The 24,749-nt window shown below is 45.8% G+C and overlaps 1 protein-coding gene and 1 long non-coding RNA gene across 2 annotated transcripts in view; both read right to left on the bottom strand.

Annotated features, from left to right (window-relative positions):
• Position 1: 1 nt before the first annotated feature.
• Positions 2 to 2,986, bottom strand: NDUFA3 (NADH:ubiquinone oxidoreductase subunit A3). The gene is made up of 4 exons (XM_027080357.1): positions 2,854 to 2,986; positions 2,560 to 2,634; positions 682 to 759; positions 2 to 157 (listed from the first exon to the last, which is right to left on the bottom strand). Exons 1-4 carry the CDS (start codon positions 2,969 to 2,971, stop codon positions 66 to 68), a joined length of 363 nt encoding a protein of 120 aa, XP_026936158.1. The 5' UTR covers positions 2,972 to 2,986; the 3' UTR covers positions 2 to 65.
• Positions 2,987 to 8,886: 5,900 nt separating this feature from the next.
• Positions 8,887 to 24,749, bottom strand: part of LOC113606231 (uncharacterized) — a 26,316-nt gene continuing 10,453 nt past the window's right edge. The window contains exons 2-4 of the long non-coding RNA XR_003427470.1: positions 10,701 to 10,796; positions 10,237 to 10,482; positions 8,887 to 10,101 (exon numbers count right to left, since the gene is read on the bottom strand). This is a non-coding gene — a long non-coding RNA (uncharacterized LOC113606231). The remainder of the gene's footprint in view (positions 10,102 to 10,236; positions 10,483 to 10,700; positions 10,797 to 24,749) is intronic.

The raw sequence follows: 24,749 nt of genomic DNA, 5'->3' as shown, positions 1-24,749 counted from the left end.
GTGTGGTTTTCACATTTTTATTGGGGGCCGTCAGGGAGGGGGCCTCTCCCTGTCAATGGAGGAGCTCACAGTTTCTTCAGCCACTCCAAGCTTGGGCCCTGGGGGTCCTGCGGGTGGCTGGGCACATCAGGCATGTTCCCATCGTCTCGGAGGGGCACTGTGGGACAGGAGGGTGGGCCACTGAGACGAGCAGATCGCTGGGGGCCCACAGAAAAGGGCTGGCCTGTCAGCTTACTTTCAAAGAGGGAAACGGGACCCCGGGGAGAGAGAAGAGAGAGTATGGATCAGAAAATCAGAGATGCAGGGAAGTGGGGAGATAGAGACCTAGAGACATGGGAAACCAGAACGATGGATACAGAAAGGAGACCCAGAGAAAGACCCAACAGACACAAGGAAGCAGAACAGAGACCTGGAGAGGTGGAGACCCAGGAAGACAAAACTCCAGAAAGCAACAGAGATTGCGAACCCGGACAAGGACAGAAATCTGGAACCATGACAGAAACTCAAAGTGCAAAAACAGACAAAGCGAATTTTACGGCATGTGGATTATATCTGTTGAAGGAAAAAAAGAGTCCAGACTGCACTGCAGAATCTTGGATCCCTGCAGAGGAAAGACCTGCCCATCATCATTCCACTCCCAGCTCAGCAAGGTCCAAGGCTGCTGCCCTGGCTCCCACTCACCTGGGTAGTTGTAGGGTGTGGCCTCATTGATCATGATGGAGTACTTGACGTAGGGGCTGAGGGCAGGTAGAATTATAGCTGCGGAGAGACACAGGGGTGAGGCCCAGGGGAAGGAGGTGGCGGCGGGGACCGTAGCTGAGCGTTTTCAAGATGGGGGTCAAGTGCATGCGGGGAGGGGAGGAGGGGGGTCCAGCGCCTCCAGGAGGCCCCTTGGCACCCTGGGAGCCCCGTACATCAGCAGAAGGGTTTATAAGACTTTTTTTTTTTTGGAAGTGAGGGTGGAAGCCAAGCATCCAGAGACTTGTGGGATCTAGAAGACACAGGAAGGAAGAAAGGGTTGGTCACAGGATGAGCGCATTTGAGTCATGGAGCACATTAAGGGGTGTGGGTCGGGGGTGTCCTGGGAACGTTCCAGAGAAATCATGAACTGTTACAAACTGAGGAGAAGGTTTTGTACAAAAAACAGTCATTGTGAAATTACAGTCTACCTGGGGTAGGAGCAGGGAGTCATGGCGGGTGGGGCAGGGCATGTAAAGGAATATTCTGGGTCAGTGCTGTCCGACATAAATATGAGAGACATGTATGTAATTTTTCATTTTCTAATAGCCACATAAAAGTTAAAACATACAGGGATTCCCTGGTGGCGCAGTGGTTAAGAATCCGCCTGCCAATGCAGGGGACGTGGGTTCAAGCCCTGGTCCGGGAAGACCCTACATGCTGCAGAGCAACTAAGCCCGTGTGCCACAACTACTGAGCCTGCGAGCCACAACTACTGAGCCTGCGAGCCACAACTACTGAGCCCTCGTGCCGTAACTACTGAAGCCCGCGCGCCCAGAGCCCGTGCTCTGCAACAAGAGAAGCCACCGCAATGAGAAGCCGGCGCACCACAACAAAGAGTAGACCCCGCTCGCCGCAACTAGAGAAGAGCTGCGTGCAGCAACAAAGACCCAAAGCAGCCAAAAGTAAATAAATAAATTTATAAAAAAAAGTTAAAACATACAAATTAAAAGATAAATTTAACCTGGTATACCCAAGGCATTTCAACATATCCTCGGCATAAAAGACATTGATATTTTATATATGCTTTGTTATACAAAGTCTTTGAAATCTGGTGTATGCTTTACATCAGGGTAACATATACCATCTCAATTCATACTGGCCCCATTTCAAGTGCTCAGTGGCCCATGCGACCCGTGGCTGCCGTGTGGGACAACTGTGTTCTAGAACCTCACTCAGTGTGTGGCCTGCCAACCAGCAGTATTGACAAGACCTGGGAACGTGTTAGAAATGCAGCATCCCCAGACCCACCCCAGACCTACGGAAACAGAACCTGTATCTCACCAAGACCCACAGCATTACCTTGAGATCTGAGTAGCCCAGTTCTACAGCTGAGGTTCTCAATCGCAGAAGCACGTAAGAATCACTGGGGGATTTTCACAAGACACAAGATTCCCTAGCCCCACCTCCACCCCACCCAATTCAATTCAGAATCTGGTGGGGGGGCGATGAGGGTGAAAGGGGAGGATAAGGACATTACTTTTCATTTATTATTATTTTTTTTTAGCTCTTATAATGCACAGCTAGGGTTGACAACCTCTTCTTTGAAGGGATTCTGGACCTCTTGGGTGGGTGTGTACGGGGTGGGGAGCGATGGGGTAGTGGAGGAGTCATAATAGTGGGGGTGGGGGGGGTTGGCATACAAGTGGGGACACGGAACGTTGAGGACGGCGGTCGGGCCTCGGGGATACAGGATGGAACGATGGTGGGGGGGGCGATGGAGCACTGGTGAGGGGCAGTGGGACCTCTAGGGGGTGGAGGAGATAAAGCCGGGACGCCGATTGGGGGTGATGCACTTTCGCGCCTGGGGCACTCACGCACCGAGACCCCCGATGGTGAGGGATGCCACTAGCACCGGCTCCTTGGCCCAGACATTCCTGAGAAAGGCGGCGATTCCTGGAAGGGTGGGCGAGAAGGGTCACCCCTGCAGGTGATGCCCCCGGTGACCTCTACCCCTCTCGCGCCACCCCCGCCCTGGAGGAGCTCCCTCGTGACCTCTGCGCCCCCCTCCGGCCCGGACCCCACCGCCTCCACGGGGGCTCCGTCTTGCCCTACCCCTGGCACCACCCGGGGTTCCCGGTACCATCCCCGCGCGCTGACAGAAGCCACACTTACTCCCGGCCATCTTGGTCTCGGCAACGGCGGCGGCGGCTGCGGCGGCGAGGGCGCGGAGCACTCTGGGACTTGTGGTCCCTGGGCACGGCCTCCGCAGTCGGAGTCCGCGCGTGCTCATTGGCGCAGAACAGCAATCCCAGACGGCGGCGGGGGTGCGGAGCACTCTGGGAGTTGTGGTCCTGGCCCGCTAGCCTCCACGGGCTAAATCCGCGCGTGCGCACTGGCGCAGAACAGCGGTCCTAGACGATGGCTGCGGGGAAAAGAGGTGATGCTGCAGATATAAGCGCAAACCTGTCTTGGCGCACCTGCCGCCGCTCTCTTTCTTTCTCTCCGCCTAGAAAGTCGTTCCAGAGGAGTAACTTTCAGTCCTCCTACTGCGGCCCAGCTAAGGCGGAATGCATCAGTCCTCATTTTATAGTTTACTTATGAGAGCCCATTTTACAGATGGGCAAACGGAGGCTGGGAGAGGACGAATCACCAATTTGAGGTATCAGCTTAAAATCAGTTCGTCCTGCAAGCCCTAAGTCTCATCCCAGAAGGGTTAGGGACCTTCTGTATACTCTCACAGTGCCCTATGTGACCTCCATTATAGCGTACATCATTTTGTTCTGTTTTGTTTTGTTTTAACTAACCTGGTCGGAATCTGCCTTTCCATCAGGCTGGGAGCTACTTGAGCACAGTAATGGGGTCTGACTCCCTTCTGTGCCCCTTTCCCCCAACCGTGTAGCACAGGGTCTGGCACATAATAGGTGCTAATTTTTTTTTCCCAAAGTTTAATGAACAGAACAGTTATGACTGCGCCCTCTCCCAACTTTTTCCACAGCACCATGGGGCTGTGACACAGTCACCCAGGGGCCCCCACCTCGCTCCTTCCTTCCTTCAATAGGGCTCTGGCTTCCTGATGTTGCCTCATTTCCTGGTAGGGGGGAGGGCACAGCCAAGCCCTGGCTCCTGTTCCTGCTCCAGCCGAGAACTGCCCACCATGGCCCTGGTGATGAATCTGCAGCTGCTGACTCTCTGTGAGACACCCCACCCGCTTCTCCCTGGGCCCCTGGCTGGGCTGGGGTCTCCCTGAGGGCAGGTGCAGGGTGATCAGGAGGCACGAGCTGAGGGTTTGGAATTCTAGGCCAGAATAACAGGACTGGGGCTCAGACCCCTGGGTCCTAAGGCAAGAGGACCCAGGGGTCCTGAATTCCTGGGTTCCTGGAAGAGGAGGAAGTTGGGGGCAGGATTCTCTAGATCTTGAAGCAGGAGAGGGCTAGGGATCTGAATTCCTGGAGACAGAGAACCTATGGTCCTAGATCTTGATGTGGGAGGGAGATGGAGAAGCCAAGACACCTGGGAAAGAAGGAAACTGGGGGCCCAGACTCCTGCAGCCCAGAGAGGAGAAACTGTGGGCTCAGGTTATTATCTCCTCGAAACGGTGGAATCCAAGGGCCTGAACTCTTGGGTGTAGAGGCAAGATGGGCTTGGGTCCAGACTTTTGGGCTCTGAAATAAGTGGGGACTGGAAGTCTGAATTTATGGCTACTGAAGAGAAAGTATGGGCAAGATTTCTGTTTCCCAGAGGATAGAGGGCCTGGGGACTTAGATTCCTGGGTGCCCAATGAGGTGGGGCCGGGAGCAACCGAAGGCTTTGACAAGACCAAACCCCTTCGACCTTCTATAGGGCTGGTGTGTCACGCAGACATCACTCCAACTGGTGAGTAACACTCCGCACCCATTCTCCTGTGTGTTGCTGACACCCCATTTCCAACGACTCGGATTTTATTTTGGTGCCTCCCCTTCCCCCAGATTTCCTTACTTCCCTCCTCCTTCCTTTATTTCTTTCCCTCCTTCCTTCCTCATTCATCTTAGTGACCAGTATAGGTAAGTAGTGAAGATCATGAACTTTGGAGTTAAAGAGGCCTAAGCTGGAACCCCAGTTTCACCATCGTATTCATTTATGACCTTGAACAAACCACTGAACGCTGAGACTCAGGTTATTTCTCTGTAAAATGGGCTGTTGTGAGGATTTAATAAAATCACATGCATAAAACCCTTGGCTCAGAGCTTGGCGAAGTGCAGGGCTCGAGAAATAGGATCTCTGGCAATGCCCATTATTCCCCTTTGGAAAGTAGGGTCCTCCACCCTGAGACAGCGCTGGGTTTCTTTCCAGGGTTTCTGATGAGTGAGACCTCTTCTTCCTCTCAATTTCCCTCCATTACACTTCAACTTCAAATAAGAATCACCTGGAGAACAATTACTACCTTTATCAATTTATTTTAATTATTTTTTAAATGTTAAAGCTAACATATATCCATGGTTTTAAAAATTATTATCAGGGGACATATAACAACCTCCTTCTTCCCCTTCCTCATCTTCCTTAAATTATCTCTGAATCCTTATAAAAAATTTCCATGCTTTCAAACACACGTGTGTATTTTTGTACTTCTTTTTCTCCCAAAGCAAAATTGATACTTCGTGACTCACATGGTTCTGCATCTTACATTTTTCACTTTGCAATCTCTCTTGGAGACATTTCCATGTCATTAGAGCTAGCTCCACCTTTTTCTCTCTTTTTTAAAGCTGCTGTCTAGCATTTGCCCTTGTACGGCTGGATTCTAGTTTACTTGGTCCTCCTGATGCATATTTAGGTTGTTTCCAACTTTTCCCCTCACAATCACTTTTAGATGAGGAAGAGAAAGGGGAATGTCACCACCTCGAGCACTTGCAAAGTGATTTACGGTTTTTGACACAGCGTTTCCTTTGTTCGTCACCCATACATTCTCGGTTTCCAAGATGTCTGTATGGAGATGTGATGCATCTGGTACAGCCTCTCTTTTCTGTTTTCTCTTGTCTGCTTCACTCTACTCAGCCTTCAGGTCTCAGATTAGATGCTGTTTCCTCTGCAGACTCTTGCCTGACCCATCTGTGCTCCCACAGTGCCTTGTCATACCGTGATGATTTATCACGCTCTGTATTAACTCCCTCTCCCAGACTAGACCACACGCTCCTGCCAAGAGGGACCAGGTCATTTTATCTCCACATCTCCAGGGCCTGGCACATAGGCGGGCTCAGGAAACACACACATTCTGACTGGATGACTCTCCATGCTGAGGGCTACATAAGCAGGCTCCGTATGTGTACCCTTTTATGGTGGGCAGAATAATGGTCCCTCGAACATCTGGTATCCCAGTTCCCGGAACCTGTGACTATGGTATACATGGCAAAAGGGACTTAACAGGTGTGATTTAATTAGGAATCATGATATGGGGAGATTATCCTGGATAATTTGGGTGGATGCCACATAATAATTTTAAGAGGGAGGCAAGGGGGTCAGAGTTTGAGAAGGCAATGTGAAGATGGAAGCAGAGGTCAGCGTGATGCAGGCCCTCAAGCCAAGGGATGCAGACCCCTCTAGAAGCTGGAAAAGACAGGGAATTGGATTCTCTGCTAGAGACTCCAGAAGCAACACAGCCTGCCGACCTGTTTTGGACTTCTGACCTCCCGAACGGAAAAATAAAACATTTATGTTGCCTTACGCCACTTAGTTTGTGATAGTTTGTTACCACAGCAATAGAAACATGAACGCTATTAGATACTTTTGTCTACTCTTGTCCCCGCGCTGGCTTCCCCCAAGGTCTCATTCATCTGCTTATTGCACATTTATCAAATGGCCACCACGAGCAAGGTACTGTGCTAGGTGCTGGAATTACATGGGGAGTAACAGCAGACATGAACTCTACTCTCTTGAAGCTCACAGAGAAATTTATACTCACCGTCTTGATTAGGGGGCACTTTAAGCTGCCGTGACAAACCCCCAAGAAAAAGCTATCTATAATTTTATTTCTCTCTCACTTAACAGTACGTAATCAAACAGTCTAGAGCTGTTTATCAACATTTTTGCTTTTATCAACATGTAGCTTTCATATGTAGTTCAGAGCCAGCAAGAAAGGAAAAGGGAGGGAGGGAAGGAGAGAGAGACAGAGAGACAGAGAGACAGACAGAGAGAGAGAGAGAGAGAGAGAGAGGGCTCATACAATTATTTTTAAGAGCAGCACCCAGATTTTGAACATGTCTCTGACCAGAACTTACAGGCCAGGTCTAGCTGCAAAAGTGTCTGGGGAGGTGGGGGCATACAGGCTCTAGAGAGCGCCCTTCTAAAAATGGGAGGGGTTTTCTGTTACTTAAAGGAAGAAGGGAAATTTGGCTGCTGGGAAACCGTTAGCCGTCTTCACCATTACAACTATAGCAAAAAGAAGAGGGAGTTTCACAAGGAAGATTTGATCTCATCATTGAGCTCTCTGAAGAAGTGATGTGAGATCTGAAAGACGAGCAGATGTTAACTAGGGGTCTGGAAGGGTGTTCTAAACAGAGGGAACAGCATGTGCAAAGGTCCTGTGGAGGAAGCAAGGTGTGGTAAGGGACTGAAAGTCCTGTCCTACTGCCACCTTGTGGTCGCATCTTTTTCCTTGATCAGCACTGAAATCCCTGAACTCACTACAGGCACATAATAGGGCTGCACCTGAAAGATGGTCAATGTGGCTGAAACAGATAGCATAAGGTGAGAGAAAATGCAGTAGAGGTAAAGCTGGAGTGTCAAGCTGACGTATGCTCAACTTTGTAAGTTATAATAATAAGTTTGTTATTCAAAGGGAGATCTGACAAACATGGCCCTGGCTGTCATGGAGATCAGAATCTAGGAAGGATTTTCTAGAAAAGTTCTTAGATGAACTTCTCTTTCTAAGCCTGCATCTTCCTTATCATGCGTTAAATATTTATTTATTTTCCTTCTCTCCAAGGGAAATATGGGAATAAAACATTGTGGACACTTCCCAAATAAGTCCCATTAAAATCAGCATGCCCCTCCCTTACGTTCACAGCAGCACTATTTACAGTAGCCAAGACATGGAAGCAACCTAAATGTCCATCAACAGATGAATGGGTAAAGAAGATGTGGTATATATATACAATGGAATATTACTCAGCCATTAAAAAGAAGGAAATAATGCCATTTTCAGCAACATGAATGGACCTAGAGATTATCATGCTAAGTGAAGTAAGTTAGAAAGAGAAAGACAAATACCTTATGATATCACTTATATGGAATCTAAAATATGATACAAATGAACTTATTTACAAAACAGAAACAGATTCACAGACATAGAGAACAGACTTGTGGTTGCCAAGGGGAAGGGGGTGGGGGAGGGATGGACCGAGAGTTTGGGATTAGGAGATGCAAACTATTATATATAGGATAGATAAACAACAGGGTTCTACTGTGTAGCACAGGGAACTACATTCCATACCCTATGATAAAGCATAATGGAAAAGAATACGACAAAGAATGTATCTATATGTATAACTGAGTCACTTTGCTGTATGGCAGAAATTAACAAGACATGATAAATCAACTATACTTCAATTTAAAAAAATCAGCATGCCCCTTTCTTAGAAAGACAACATGGTAGTCACTTCTGTTGTTTGCCAGTGTTGGGGAGGGGGAAATTTCCCCCTCTACCCCTTGAGTTCTTGTGGCTGGACTAGTAATAACATTGACACAAGACAGACTAACAGTAAGACAGGTAACCAACCAGGACCTACCGCACAGCACAGGGAACTCTACTCAATATTCTGTAATAACATATATGGGAAAAGAATCGGAAAAAGAATGGATATATGTATACGTATAACTGAATCACTTTGCTGTATACCTGAAACTAACACAACATTGTAAATCAACTATACTTAAAAACAAAAAACAAAAAACAACCCAAGGACTTCCCTGGTGGTCCAGTGGTTAAGACCCCTCGATCCCAATGCAGGGAGCCCGGGTTCGATCCCTGGTCAGGGAACTAGATCCCACATGCATGCCACAACGAAGATCCCGCGTGCTGCGACTAAGACCCGGTGTAGCCAAATAAATAAATTTTAAAAATTAAAATAAAATGATGCTCAGAGCGTGAACAAAAGCAGGCAGCTTTTATATTTTTTTACACAATAAATTTGTGAGGATTTGACAGGACAAAAAACTTAGATGTGGATGCTTAATTAGTAAGGAATTTAATGCAAAGTTTGGGCTTGGGTAGTAACTTTAATTCAAAACCATCAATATGCCATTGAAGCACATTTTGGGGTGGCCTGCCTTTTGACCGAACACCAAGGATCTCCAAATGATCCCCATTTGGGACACTAGTATATAAATGAGCCAAAGAAGGCCTCTGTATATGCGTGTACTTCTTCACAGCAGGCTGAGATCCGTTAGCTCAAAAGCCCATTGGCGCCAAACTCAAAGTTTTACACATGCAATTGTTTAAAATATAGACCCAAGAAGCAGATTTTTAACTAGTTAGAGCCTGCCTGCTTTGCATACCCCAAGAAATTGCAGCCAGCGTCTGCTAGCCATAGGTAAACCCTGCACCACCACAAGACCCCAAACTGCTGCTGTGGGCTGGAGCTCTCTGACCCGAGGCTCCCTGCCTCTGCAGGGGAACAACAGCGCCTAGACCCAGAAGCCTCCTCTTCAATAGCCCTCTTGTTCCCTAGCCCACCTCCCCTTCTGGGTAGCAGTCCCCAGCCCTTTGCCTTTGGCAGGTTTCAAGCAGCGAGGACCCTTCTCACGTGCAAACCTGTCCAAACAGCCTCCAAAGAAAATTCCTTGTGTGCTACTGCCACCTTGTGGTCATATATTTTTCCTTGCTCGGCGCCAAAATCCCTGACCTCATTAGGGGGCCAATACGACGGCATTCGCGGGCTTTGTTGTCTGTCCTGGACGATGAGTCGTGGATGGCAGTGGCGAGCGTCACTCTGTTCCCAGCTCTCTGTTCCACCTGACACAGTGACCAGCAATGCTTGAGAAGAGATTCTGGCCTCTCCATCAGTCTGGGTACCTGAGCGAGAGAAGGAACAGCGACCCCTGCCGGCTGTCTCCACTATGGGCTACCTGCCCCGCCTGGCTCCAGGCACCTCTAAGAGCCAATCAACGTTACCGTCTTTTTTTTTTTTTGCCTTGCTGCGTGGCTAGGGATTGAACCCGGACCATGGCAGTGAAATCCCCGAGTCCTAAGCACTGGACCGCTAGGGAATTCCCAATGTTACCGTCTTTCTGTGCACCTGTTTCAGTCAATTAGGACTTTTATAACAAAATACCCTAGACTGGGTGGCTTGAACAACAGAAACTTACTACTCACAGTCTGGAGGCTGTGAAGTCTGAGACCAGAGTGCAAAGAATGGTTTTGGTGACAGCCCTCCCCTGGCTTGCAGAGAGCTGCAGAGAGGGGGAGAGGAAGAGAGAGAAAGAGAGAGAGAGAGAGAGGGAGGGAGAGAGAGATCTCACCTCTCTCATTACAAGGGCACTAATCCCATCATGGGGGCTCCACCCTCATGACCTCATCCTAATTACCTCCTAAAGGCCCCATAATACCAGCACATCTAGAGCTAGGGCTTCAACATAAGAATTCGGGGGAGACACAGACAGCCTCGTGACAGCTTGCGTCTGGAGATCTTGTATCCATTGCTTATATCTAAAGAAGTATGGAAAGTTCATGCCATGGTAAGGGGGTGGTTCTTCTATGGCATCCTGGAAACTTTTCACATATTCATTTAGTCAGAGGCTTGAACTGTAGCCAATCTGAGTCTTGGCAGAAAGCTTAAAAAAAAAAAAAAAAGCTTATGATCCTCCTGGAACATGAGAAAATGAGAGGCTTGTGAGCAGCTGCTATCTCCCATCTCCCACTCACTTCTTTTTTTTTTTTTTTTTGGCTGCACCGTGTGGCTCAGCTCCCCAACCAGGGATTGAACACAGGCCACAGCAGTGAAAGCCCAGAATCCTAATCACTAGGCCACCGGGAACTCCCTCCTACTCACCTTTTTATCTTCCCTGGAGGCTTTCATGAGACAGTTTCTCATCGCTTCCTGGGTTCTGATGAGATGTCTTTCTGCCCAGTGCCCCTCAGATTGGAGCTGCAGAATATAAAAATGCTTAGCTGTAGTCTAGAGTTGACTCTTATACTAGACTAAAAAGGTATTTGGCCTTTGCTCCTGGCTGCTGGCACAGAGCTCCTACAACCCTCATAATTTCCTGAGTGAGGGTGGTGGGAGTGCCTTGTGTTCTAATGAGGCCACTCTCGGCGGGTCTCTAGGGGCTGGTCATCAGAAAGACCAAGTCTTGATTAGAAGCGTGGAACTTTCATCACCACCCCCAACTTCCAGAGAGGGGAGAGGGGCTGGAGATTGAGTTAATCACCAATGGCCAATAGTTTAATCAGTCATGTCTATGTAGTGGAACCTTCATAAAAACCCCTAAACAAAGGATGAAGATCTTTCTGAGTCATAAAACTGATTTAAGGAATCTGGTTAGATAAAGTGCCGAGTTGAAAGCATTCCCAAGAACATCAATCTCGTTTTCTGCTGGAATGTGGAGAATTACACGAGTATTCATAACTCTTACCGAATTGTTCTCTTCTCTGTTGAAATAAGTTCACACACAAGAAGTGGTATTTGAACAAAAGGGTCTCATAAGAATCTCAAGATTTAAAAAAATCACTGCCACATCTTTTGAAAATAACTTTCCAAGAAACACCTGTAATTATAATTGGTTTTCCTCCTTGATAATTTGTTGCCGTGTTGATTTTTCTATGTTCCTAAATGGTAAGACAAGACCTATCAAGACAACAGAGCCTCAGGACTATTTTTGCTCTTCTTCCAAAAGAAGGATGGAAAAAACAATAAAAACCTGTGATTTGCTTGGTTTCTCATTTTAACGAAAGATTGAGAATTTCTTTTTATTTAAATTAGCATATCTATCAAATGCAGTTTGTAGACTTGTAGTCTAAAGATTTGGATCCTGATTTTTAAAAAAAAAAAACTGGAGATTTCTGAGATCATTGGGGAAATTTGAATACTATCTGAATATCAGATAGTATCAAGGAAGTACTGTTGGTTTTCCTAGTGTGATACTGCTGTGCTGGTTATATATTTTTTTAAAAAGATTCTCATCTAATAAAGACATCTGTGTACTAAAATATTTTGGGATTAAAAAGATGAATTTAAAAACTAAAAGCTCTTCCACTGGAGGAAAAAAAAAGGATAAGTTCACAAGAAAAATCACTCAATAAAATTTACCTATTACTTTAATAACTACTATTATAATTATAGCATATCAGGCATAAGCACAATTCTGGTCCACGTCCCTCCACTCTCGAAGGCAACCATAGCTTGGTCCATTTCTGAACATAAAGGTGCAAAACTGGATCTGGGATCATTTTCCCAGACACTTTTGGGGTTTTAGTTTGAGGTCCCCAAATCATTCCCTGTCTTTTCTCCATTATCAGGAGATCTATGGTTGTCAACTTATGGTAAAGAAGGAAGCAATAAAACACTAGTCAGGGGCTTCCCTGGTGGTGCAGTGGTTGAGAATCCGTCTGCCAATGCAGGGGACACGGGTTCGAGCCCTGGTCTAGGAAGATCCCACATGCCACAGAGCAACTAAGCCTGTGCGCCACAACTACTGAAGCCTGCGTGCCCTAGAGCCCATGCTCCACAACAAAAGAAGCCAACGCAATGAGAAGCCCACGCACTGCAACGCAGGGGCTACTCTTTGGTGCAGTGCATGGGCTTCTCACGGCAGTGCCTTCTCTTGTTGCGGAGCACGGGCTCTAGGCACATGGGCTTCAGTAGTTGTGGCACATAGGCTCAGTAGTTGTGGTGCACAGGCTTATCTGCTCCGCGGCATGTGGAATATTCCCAGACCAGGGATCGAACCTGTGTCCCCTGCATTGGGAGCACAGACTCTTAACCACTGCGCCACCAGGGAAGTCCCACAGGTGGGCTTCTTAGTTGCGGCTCCAGGGCTCCTTAACATGGCTCGCTGGCTCCTTAGTTGAGGCACTTGGGCTCCTTAGTTGTGGCATGTGAACTCTTAGTTGCGGCACGCATGTGGGATCTAATTCCCTGGCCAGGGATCAAACCCGGGCCCTCAGCATTGGGAGCATGGAGCCTTATCCACTGGACTGCCAGGGAAGTCCCAACATAACACTATTATATATAAAATAAACAACAAGGTCATACCGTATAGCACAGGGAACTATATTCAGTATCTTGTAATAACTTATAATGGAAAAGAATAATTAATAAGAACCTGTTGTATAACACAGGGAACTCTACTCAATACTCTGTAATGACCTATATGGGAAAAGAATCTAAAAAAGAGTGGATACATGTATATGTATAACTGATTCACTTTGCCGTACACCTGAAACTAACACAACATTGTAAATCAACTATACTCCAATACAAATTTTTTTAAAACTATAATGGAAAAGAATATGAAAAAATGTGTGTGTGTGTATATATATATATATGTATGTATGTATGTATAACTGAATTACTTTGCTGTATACCTGAAAGTAACACAACATTGTAAATCAACTATACTTCAATTAAAAAAAATTTTTTTTAAAAGGTATGGATTGGACACTAGCACCCAGCTGTGCTCTTCTTCTATGTGATCAAGACAGAGAACTGAGAAGAGAATGACTTTCTCACACAGATTCAAGGTTTTGAATCTCATGTCACTGTACGAACCTAAAGTCATTTTCCATCTCTTAGAAAAATCCTGCAGAAGCAGTACTTGTCCTTGTTCTGCATCTGAGGAGCCTGAGATGGACAGCTGACGTGACGTGCCAAGCGCACTCAGCTACTCAGTGGAGAAGCGGAATTCAAATTCTGGTCTGTGCAGTTCCCAAGACCCTGATTTTCCACTGAGCCATACTAGGAAATTTAAAAGGTCTTAGTTTGGGGTAGAGAACTGTGGAGTGTGAATGAAAGGTGTAGGGGTTGGGAAAAGCTCAAGAAGATAAGTGAACAGTGAATCCAGTGATCTTCGTAGGTGTTGGCAATCTTTTTATGTAAAGGGCCAGAAAGTCAGAGAGGCTCAGTGGGCCACAGGGTCTCTGTTGCAACTTCTCAACGCCTGTTAGAATTGGGAGGGGGGGTGAGGTGGGGGGGCATGAAAAAGACAAGAGAGGGGAATTCCCTGGTGGTCCAGTGGTTAGGGCTCCGAGCTTCCACTGCAGGGGGCATGGGTCATGGGTTCCATCCCTGGTTGGGGAACTAAGATCCCTCAAGCCAAGCAGTGTGGCAAAAAAAAAAAAAAAAAAAAGTAAAAGAAAACAAAGATAAGAGATATAGTGTTGGTGGAGGTGCAGAAAAGGGAACCCTCATGCACCGCTGGTGGGCATGTAAACTGGGGCAACTGTTATCAGAAACAGTATGGAGGTTCCTCAAAAAATGAAAACTAGAACCACCATAGGATCCAGCAACCCTGCTTCTGGGCTTGTATGTGTCAATCCTACTTCTGGCTTCAATAGTGTATATGTGTCAATCCCAGTCTCCCAGTTCCTCCCACCCCACCCCTTTCCCCCTTGGTATCCATACATTTGTTCTCTATGTCTGTGTCTCTATGTCTGCTTTGCAAATAAAGTCATCTATACCATTTTTCTAGATTCCATATACATGTGTTAATATATGATATTTGTTTTTCTCTTTCTCTGTATGACACTCTCTAGGTCCATCCACGTCTCTACAAATAACCCAGTTTTGTTCCTTTTATGGCTGAGTAATATTCCATTGTATGTATGTACCACACCTTCTTTATCCATTCAGCTGTTGATGGACACTTAGGTTGCTTCCATGTCCTGGCTATTGTAAATAGTGCTGCAGTGAACACTGGGGTGATGCGTCTTTTGGAATTCTGGTTTTCTCTGGGTGTGTGCCCAGGAGTGGCTCTAGATATCTTATGATTTCAAGAGCATCAGGAATAATAGGTGTCATCAAACCCTAAGTGCTTCCTCCCCAACCAAGTGGTTTTTGTCATCACTGATGTCTCTAGAAGCCAGGCACCAGGGGAGGGGAGGGGTACTATACTTTCTACAGTGTTGACACACTCAGGACACACCATGACAAAGAAGATCAGGAGTGAAGTCTAGTGTCTCTTGTCCTCTCCCCGACCATGAAATCTAGAGATGACATCACAGGATAGTATAGAAGAATAAGATGGATAAAGATGGGTGGTGGGGAGAAATGGGTGGGTTCTGGGGCAAAATGGCAGGACCATTCAACACCCAGGGGCATTGTGCTGTGTGTACTACCAGACAAGAGTCCCCTTCTTGGCCTCACAACCCAGTGATCACCTTGAGATTTGGGTGGCGGGTAAGGTTTTGCGTGATTTGAGGACTTTTTTTTTTTTAATTTATGTGATTGACTAGTCATCCCCTGACTCTCATTTCTACATCACTTGCACTATCTCCTCTTTTTAACATCTTTGCTTTCTTAACTTTTTACTCCTTTGCTTTTTTTTGATATAAATTTATTTATTTTATTTATTTTTGGCTGCATTGGGTCTTTGTTGCTGTGCGCAGGCTTTCTCTAGTTGCAGTGAGCAGGGGCTACTCTTCGTTGCCGTGCACAGGCTTCTCACTGCGGTGGCTTCTCTTGTTGTGGAGCACGGGCTGTAGGCGCACGGGCTCAGTAGTTGTGGCTCGCGGGCTCTAGAGCGCAGGCTCAGTAGTTGTGGCGCACGGGCTTAGTTACTCCACGGTATGTGGGATCTTCCTGGAGCAGGGCTCGAACCCATGTCCCCTGCATTGGCAGGCAGATTCTTAACCACTGAGCCACCAGGGAAGTCCTCCCATGTCTATTTTAGATTGCATTTTTTCTCTTCAATTATATCCCCCTTTTAACATGTATTAGAAATCATTATAGATTCACAGGAAGCTGGAAAAAATAGTTCAGATACTTAATGATCCATTATTCACCCGTAACAATAAAAAATCCAAGAAGTTGACGTTAGGCAGATGACATGATACTCTATATAGAAAACCCTAAAGACTCCACACAAAAACTATTAGAACCAATAAATGAATTCACCAAAGAGGTGAAAGAATCAATGAATTAGCCAAAGAGGTGAAAGACCTATACTCTGAAAACTATAAAACGCTGATGAAGGAAACTGAAGATGCTTCGAAAGGATGGAAAGATTATCACATGCTCTTGGATTAGAAGTATTAATAGTCAAAATGGCCATACTACCCAAAGCAATCTACAGATTTAATGCAATGCCTATCAAAATACCCATAACATTTCTCAGGATCTAGAACAAACACTCCTAAAATTCATATGGAACCACAAAAGACCCCAAATTTGTAAAGCAAGCTTGAGAAAAAAGAACTAAGCTGGAGAAGAAAAGAACAAAGCTGGAGAAAAAAGAACAAACCCTTGCAGACTTCAGACTATATGACAAAGCTACAGTAATCAAAAGAGCATGGTACCAGCACAAAAACAGCCACATAGATTAATGTAACAGAATAGAGAGCCCAGAAATAAACCTGCACATTTATGGTCAATTAATTTATGACAAAGGAGGCCATATACAATGGAGAAAAGACAGTTTCTTCAATAAGTGGTGCTGGGAAAACTGGACAGCTACATGTAAAATAATGAGATTAGAACATTTCTAGGGAACTATATTCCACATCCTGTGATAAGCCATAATGGAAAAGAATATAAAAAAAATGTATATAGGTATATAACTGAGTCACTTTCCTGCACAGCAGAGATTGGCATAACATTGTAAACCAACTAGACTTCAATAGGGACTTCTCCAGTGACACAGTGGATAAGAATCCGCCTGCCAATACAGGGGACACGGGTTCGAGTCCTGGTCCAGGAAGATCCCACATGCCACACAGCAACTAAGCCCATGCACCACAACTACCGAGCCTGCACTCTAGAGCCTGCGAGCCACAACTACTGAGCCCATGAGCCGCAACTACTTAAGTCTGTGCGCCTAGAGCCCGTGCTCCGCAACAAGAGAAGCCACCGCAATGAGAAGCCCACTCGCCGCACCTAGAGAAAAGCCTGCCTGCAGAAATGAAGACCCAACGTAGCCAAAAATAAATAAATTTATTTATTTTTTTAAAAAAAAAGACTGTAAAAAGAAATCCTTGGGGCTGGATTTGTCAATTCTGTGCACTGGAGTTTTTAACTGTGAGAAATAAATATTTGTTGGTTAAGCCACCCTGTCTATGGTATTCTTTTAGAGCAACTTTAGCTGACAAAGACACATACAAATGCAGCTGTACATGGGACAGGGGAGGAATGTATGTTTTCCCTTTTCCATTGGATTTTTAAAAAAAATTAAAGTGGATCCCCACTTGAGGATTCCCCTTACTGGGCTGTGGGAACCCCCAAAGGCTCAAATGCTAAGCATACCCCTACCCCACTCTGCTGCCATCCCCCCACCTTTTTTTCTCTGCCAACTTTTTTTTAATGCACACGCTCCCAACCTTAGCAGCAGGTCAGCTCTGCTAAGAGAAACCAAAACCTTGTGCTACAGTGCCACCTTCTGGAACATGAAAGAAAGGCTCCCAAATATCAATCTCTTGAACTGTTAGAATCAAAGTAAACAAAGCCTTGGAGGTGACGTCAGCATCATGGTGGTGTGAGATGCTCCCTTTGTCTCTCCCCTTCAACCTCAACCAGTAAAACATCCGTAACTCAATAAGGGTTCCTCTGCTTAACACACCAGGATGCTGGAGAGTTTCACACATCTGTATATCTAAAGGTGGGGGGAATGGAAGATGTAGAAGAGGTGAAACTAGGTGAAACCAGTGGCGGTGGTGCCCACAATCCAGGTGACCCTGGACACAGCAGAGGCACCTGCTATCCCAACATCCCAGGGTGTGATGCCAGTGACAGCAGTGACATCAGCAGCAGCAAGGCACCAGTGACCACATAGGCACAAGCAGTGACAACAAGGGCGCCAGGCAACACCTCTGGCAAAGGCTGTTGGGGGGCGATTCTCAAATATAGCCAGAGGCAGCTCAAGTAAGACAAACAAAAATCTTGCGCTATAGCGCCACCTACCGAGAAAAGAAAGTCCACTAATTACGAACCTGTTGAATCGTTAGAATCAAGTAAAAAAAAAAAAAGGCTTTACCTAAAAAAGAAAGCTGTTTGCTACTTCAAATGCACCAGCAGAGGACCAACTCATCAAGCGCCATGAAAAACCACAGCAAAACAGTATCACAAAAAGAAAATGACAATTCTCCAGAAACAAACTTAAAGTCATGGAATATTGTGATCTAACGGATAGAGAATTCAAAATAGCTGCCATGAAGAAACTTAACAAGCTACAAGAAAACTCAGAAAGGCAGTTCAATGAGCTCAGGAATAAAATTAATGAACAATGGATGGACTTAGAGATTGCCCTACCAAGTGAAGTGAGCCAGACAGAGAAAGACACATATCATGTGATATCACTTATATGTGGAATCTAAAAAAATGATACAAATGAACTTATTTACAAAACAGAAACAGACTCACAGACTTAGAAAATAAACTCATGGTTACCAAAGGGGTAAGGGGGGAGGGATAAATTAGGAGTTTGGGATTAACATATACATACTACTGTATATAAAACAGGTAATCAACAAGGACCTACTGTATAGCACAGGGAACTCTACTCAATACTCTGTAATGACCTATATGGGAAAAGAATCTGAAGAATAGATACATGTATATGTATAACTCAATTGCTTTGCTGTACACCTGAAACTAACACAACATTGTAAATCATCTATACTCCAATAACAATAAAAGAAAAACGACTGAGTACTAAGTGCTGGCAAAAAAATAAAAATAAAAATAATGAACAGAAGGAATACTTTTTCAAAGAGATTAAAATACTAAAAAAGAACCAAACAAATTCTGGAGCTGAAAAACTCAATAAATAAGATGAAAAATGCATTAGAAAGCACCAGAAATTGATCAGACCATATGGAAGACAGAATTAGCAAGATCAAAGAAATCTAGAGGGCTTCCCTGGTGGCGCAGTGGTTGAGAGTCCGCCTGCCGATGCAGGGGACATGGGTTCGTGCCCCGGTCCGGGAAGATTCCACATGCCGCGGAGCGGCTGGGCCCGTGAGCCATGGCCGCTGACCCTGCACGTCCGGAGCCTGTGCTCCGTGGCGGGAGAGGCCACAACAGTGAGAGGCCCGCGTACCACAAAAAAAAAAAAAAAAAAAAAAAAAATCTAGAAATGATACAGGTAGAAGAGGAGAAAGAACTAAGATCTTAAAAAATGAGGAAATTCTACAAGAGCTATCTGACTTCATTATGAAGGGCAACATTAGGATAATGGGTATCCCAGAAGAAGAGAGGGAGAAGGGAGTAGAGAGTTTATTTAAAGAAATAATAGCCGAGAACTTCCCAGATTTGGGGAAGGAACTGTATGTCCTTGAAGCTAAGAGAACACCTTATTAACTCAACACAAAAAGACCTTCTCCAAGGGGCCTTCCCTGGTGGCGCAGTGGTTAAGAATCTGCCTGCCAATGCAGGGGACAGGGGTTCGAGCCCTGGTCTGGGAAGATCCCACATGCCACGGAGCAACTAAGGCCATGCACCACAACTACTGAGCCTGTGCTCTAGAGCCCAAGAGCCACAACTACTGAGCCCACGTGCCACAACTACTGAAGCCCGTGCACCTAGAGCCTGTGCTCCACAACAAGAGAAGCCACCACAACGAGCAGCCCAAGCACCTCAACGAAGAGTAGCCCCAGCTCGCCGCAACTAGAGAAAAGCCTGCATGCAGCAATGAAGATCCAATGCAGCCAAAAATTAAAAAAAAAAAGACCTTCTCCATTATATTAAAACTGTCAAAAGTCAATGACAAAGAATTTTAAAGGCAGTCAGGGAATAAGGATGGTAATCTACAAAGGAACTAGGCTATCTGTAGCAGAAGCTACAGGCCAGGAGACAGTGGAATGACAGTCTCAAAATACTGAAAGATTAAAAAGTGTGTCAAGGGCTTCCCTGGTGGCGCAGTGGTTGAGAGTCCTCCTGCCAATGCAGGGGACACGGGTTCATGCCCCAGTCTGGGAAGATCCCACATGCTGCGGAGCGGCTGGGCCCCTGAGCCATGGCCGCTGAGCCTGCACGTCCAGAGCCTGTGCTCCGCAACGGGAGAGGCCACAGCAGTGAGAGGCCCGCATACCGCAAAAATAAAATAAAATAAAATAAAAAAATAAATTAAAAATGTGTCAAATGTGCCCAAGGATACTCTATCCAGCAGAGTTATCTTTCCAATATGAATTAGAAATAAAGGGGGACACAGAGTTTTGAGGGCATTAGCCCACTGTGGCCCCCTTTGCTCGGCAAAGCAATAAAGCTATTCTTCCTGTCAAAAAAAAAGAGAAAAGAAATAAGCCTTTCCCAGACAGAAAAAAGCTGACAGAGTTCAACACCAGACCTTCCTTACAAAAAATGCTGAAAGGAGCTCTTCTACCTGAAACAAAAAGGCAAAAGTACACAAAATGTTGAGGAAGGTGATAAGCAGATGGATATATCAGAAAATTGCAACTCTATATCACAATAGGTTTTTAAACACTTAATTACAGCATAAAGGTTAAAAAGGAAAAAGTAGTACAAATAACTATAGCCACTTCAATTTGGCAACAAGCTCACAACATAAAAAGGGATAATTTGAGACAACAAAAACAGAAAAGGGAAGAGGAAAAGGATAGAACCCACATAGGCAAATGAAGATAAGATGGTATCAGCAGAAAAAGGACTATTTCATCTATGGGATGTTTCATACAGATCTCATGGGAACCACAGCACACAAACCTAGAGCAGAGACACGAAATATAAAAAAAGAGGAAACTAAGAAAAATATCATAGAAAAGCACTAAACTAAAATGGCAGATAGAAACCCACACAAAAATAAACAACAGAGCTACAGAGCAACCAGGAAACAAAAGATAAAGTGGCAGGACTAAGTCCTCCTCTATCAATAATTACCCTAAACGTAAATGAACTGAATTCACCAATCAAAAGACACAGAGTGGCTGGATGTGTTAAAACAAAAACCCAAGGCCCAACGATATGCTTTCTCCAAGAGACTCATCTCTGGGTTTCTAAAAACAAACGCTGGCTCAAAGTAAGGGATGAAAGATGATACTCCAAGCAAATGTCAGCCAGAAGAAAGTGGGTGTAGCCATACTCGTATCAGACAAAATAGACTTCAAGCCAAAACAGGTAACAAGAGACAATAATGGACATTATATAATCACAAAGGGAACAATTCATCAAGAACACATAACAGTTGCCAACACAAATGCACCTAACATAGGAGGACCAAAATATATAAAGCAATTATTTTTTTAAATAAATTTATTTATTTACTTTTATTTATTTTTGGCTGTGTTGGGTCTTTGTTGCTGCACGTGGGCTTTCTCTACTTGCGGCGATCAGGGGCTACTCTTCGTTGCGGTGCACGGGCTTCTCATTGCAGTGGCTTCTCTTGTTGCGGAGCACAGGCTCTAGGTGCACAGGCTCAGTAGTTGTGGCACGTGAGCTCAATAGTTGTGGCTTGCGGACTCTAGAGTGCAAGCTTGGTAGTTGTGGCGCACGGGGCTTAGTTGCTCCGCGGCATGTGGCATCTTCCCGGACCAGGGTTCAAACCCATGTCCCCTGCATTGGCAGGCGGATGCTTAACTACTGTGCCACCAGGGAAGTCCCAATTATTTTTTTTAATAAAGCAATTATTAACAGACCTAAAGGGAGTAAATGACAGCAACACATTAATAGTAGGGGACATTAACACCCCACTTACATCAATGGATAGATCATCCAGACAGAAAGTCAACAAGGAAACTATAGCCTTAAACAAAATATTAGAACAAATGAATTTGACAGATCTGTACAGAACATTCCATTCAAATGCAGCAGAATACACATTCTTCTCAAGTGAACATGGAACATTCTCAAGCATAGACCATAGGTTGGGACACAAAACAAGTCTCAATAAATTTAAGAAGACTGAAATCATATCAAGCATCTTTTCTGACCACAGTGGTATGCAGCCAGGAATCAACTAAAGAAGAAAGCTGGAAAAATCACAAACATATGGAGACTGAACAACATGCTACTGAACAACTATTGGGTCAGTAAAGAAACCAAAGGAGAAATTTTAAAATACCTGAAGATAAATGAAAATGAAAATATAAGATATAAAAATCTATGAGATGCAGCAAAAGCTAAACTTCTAAAAGTGAAATTTATAGCAATACAGGATTACCTCAAGAAACAAGAAAAATCTCAAAAAACAATCTAACTTTACACTTAAAGTAATTAAAAAAAAGAAGGAACAAGGCCCAAAGTCAGTAGAAGGAAGGAAATAATAAAGATAAGAACAGAAAGAAATTAAATAGAAACTAAAAAGACAATAGAAAAGATCAATGAAACTAAGAGCTGGTTCTTTTTTTTTTTTTTTTTTTTTTTGCAGTACGCGGGCCTCTCACTGTTGTGGCCTCTCCCGTTGCGGAGCACAGGCTCCGGACGCGCAGGCTCAGCGGCCATGGCTCACGGGCCCAGCCGCTCCGCAGCATGTGGGATCTTCCCAGACCGGGGCACGAACCCGTGTCCCCTGCATCGGCAGGCGGACTCTCAACCACTGCGCCACTAGGGAAGCCCAAAGGTGGTTCTTTAAAAAGATACACAAAACTGACAAACCTTTAGCCAGACTCACTAAGAAAAAAAAGAGAGAGGGCTTGTCAATAAAATCAGAAACGAAAGAAGAGAAATGACAATGGATACCACAGAAATATATTTTTCCAAAGAGGACATCCAAATGGCCAACGGGCACATGAAAAGATGCTCAACATCACTATTAGGGAAATGCAATTTCAAACCACAATGAACTATCACCTCACACCTGTTACAAGTGCTATCATCAAGAAGACAGGAGACAACAGGTGCTGGTGAGGATGTGGTGAAAAGGGAACCCTATACAGTGTTGGAGGGGATCTAAATTGGTCCAACCACTACGGAAAACAATATGGAGGTTTCCTCCCAAATTAAAAATAGACCTACCATATGATCCAGCAATTCCACTCCTGGGTAGATACCCAAAGGAAACAAAAACAGGATTTTGAGGAGATATCTGCACTCCCATGTTTATCACAGCACTAGTCACAATAGCCAACATAATGGAAACAACCCAAATTGATCAACAACAGATGAATGGGTAAAAAGATGTGGTATATATACTCAATGGAATATTATGCAGCCATGAGAAAGGAGGACATACTGCCATTTGCGACGACATGGGTGGACCATGAACTCATTAAGCTAAGTGAGATAAGTCAGACAGAGAAAGTAAGTACTCTATGAAATCACTCACTTATAAGTGGAATCTAAAAAAGTCAAACCTGTAGAAAAGAGAGAGTAAAACTGTGTTACCAGGGGCTGGGGGCTAAGGTTGATGGTGTTTAAGGGTACATATTTGTAAGGAGTAGTAAATAAGCCATAGAGATCTAATGCACAGTAAAACGAACATAAACAGTAACGCTATCGTATAATTACGTAATGTGATATTGTTACAACATATATAATGTATCAAAGGAACAGCTGTACACCTTAAATTTACACAATATTACATGCGAAATTTATTCAATTAAAAAAATTGACATGACAGAGTGAGCACGCCTAGCACGTCCTATTTTAAGACTTTTAAAAGTATCAAATTGTCTACAGTAACAATGAACTCTCGAGAGAAAAAGAATCCCTTGCATATTTAGGGAGCTCTTTGGGATGCCACACCCAAAGCACCTGAAATCAAAGAACCCCCTCTCCTCCGGGCAAGCCTGAGGCATTGGGAGAGGGCAGGCAGGTCTCCTGGCCCTCCCCCACCCCCAGCGCCGTGAGGGGCGCCGCCAGGCCCACCTGCTGGGCCCCCCGCCGCCCCCCCAATGCCACCTGCTCGCCCCTCCGCGCCCAGGCCCGACAGAGGCGACGGGGTGCACCTCGAGGGCGCGCGCGGCCGCTTCCGACGGCGGGGCTCGAGAGCATCTCCCCGCCTCCCCGGGAACGGCCGCTCATCTAGCGACTCCGGTTGTCACCAGGGAGCTCGCGGCGGATACTCACCCGTCGGGGATACTGTTCTTCCTCACCATGATGCGAGAGGCGTGAGGCTCCTACTCCCCAGGAATCCCACTCTTAGGCTTCTTCTAGAACATACAGCGGATCAGCTGCGGCCGCGGGCGTGCACACGCGGGAGGCTGGTGAGCAGACGGTGCTCACAGGTTACCGAAGGCGCACGCGTTGCGCGCGCTCGGACCAGGCGGCGGAGGGGCGCACAGCGCATGCTCCAAGGCCGCCTGGCCTGGCGCGCCCTGGAGAGCAAGCGCGAAGCTGAGGGCGTGAGGCTGCGGGTGTTGGGTGGGCGCGTAGGGAACGGTGAGGGTGGGTTGGTGACCTCTCCTAGACCGCGGTAGATGGTGCGTCCTGCATTCGCTGCCCAGAGAGAGCAAAAGTGCACTGTCCATCCAGATGAATGTCATACTGCCCGTTAGAGCCACCCCCACCCTTCCGCCGACCATCCCTATTAAATCCTCCAGTATTTTTCTGGTGGGAGCTCTGCTCAATGGAAAAACCCAGCTCCGTGTCCCTCCCCCACCCCCACCCCACCCCACCCACCCCACCCACCCCCAGCTCCCGGTAACCAGGGCCAGACCCGCACGGGTCACTGGGACTTGTAGTCCTCAGGGCCTGGCCCACCCACTGTGCAACTCCTTTGGGAATTAGCCGCGCTTGATATGCATCAAATCCGAGTCCGTATGATTTAACGAGGGCCTACTGTGTACTGAACACCTTGCTAGGATTGGTGGGAAGCAGATGAGTTCATGCCCCGGCTCTCGTCCTCACATTAGGTTAAGCAGAAAGGTGAATTTGCGAAGTACAATGTAATGAAGAAAAATTACGAATTATAGTGCTGTTGGAGGTCACGGAAGGGCCAGAGTCAGAAAGAACTTCCTGGAAGATGTGGGGTTTCAATCAGCCTTTGAAACCTGTACC

Source organism: Aethalodelphis obliquidens, unplaced genomic scaffold, assembly GCF_003676395.1.
Source record: "Aethalodelphis obliquidens isolate GAN/ISIS:26980383/991018 unplaced genomic scaffold, ASM367639v1 scaffold43, whole genome shotgun sequence".
NCBI classification, from domain to species: Eukaryota; Metazoa; Chordata; class Mammalia; order Artiodactyla; family Delphinidae; genus Aethalodelphis; species Aethalodelphis obliquidens.
Note: the sequence above shows the minus strand (reverse complement) of the source record. Positions and strands in the feature narration are given on the sequence as shown.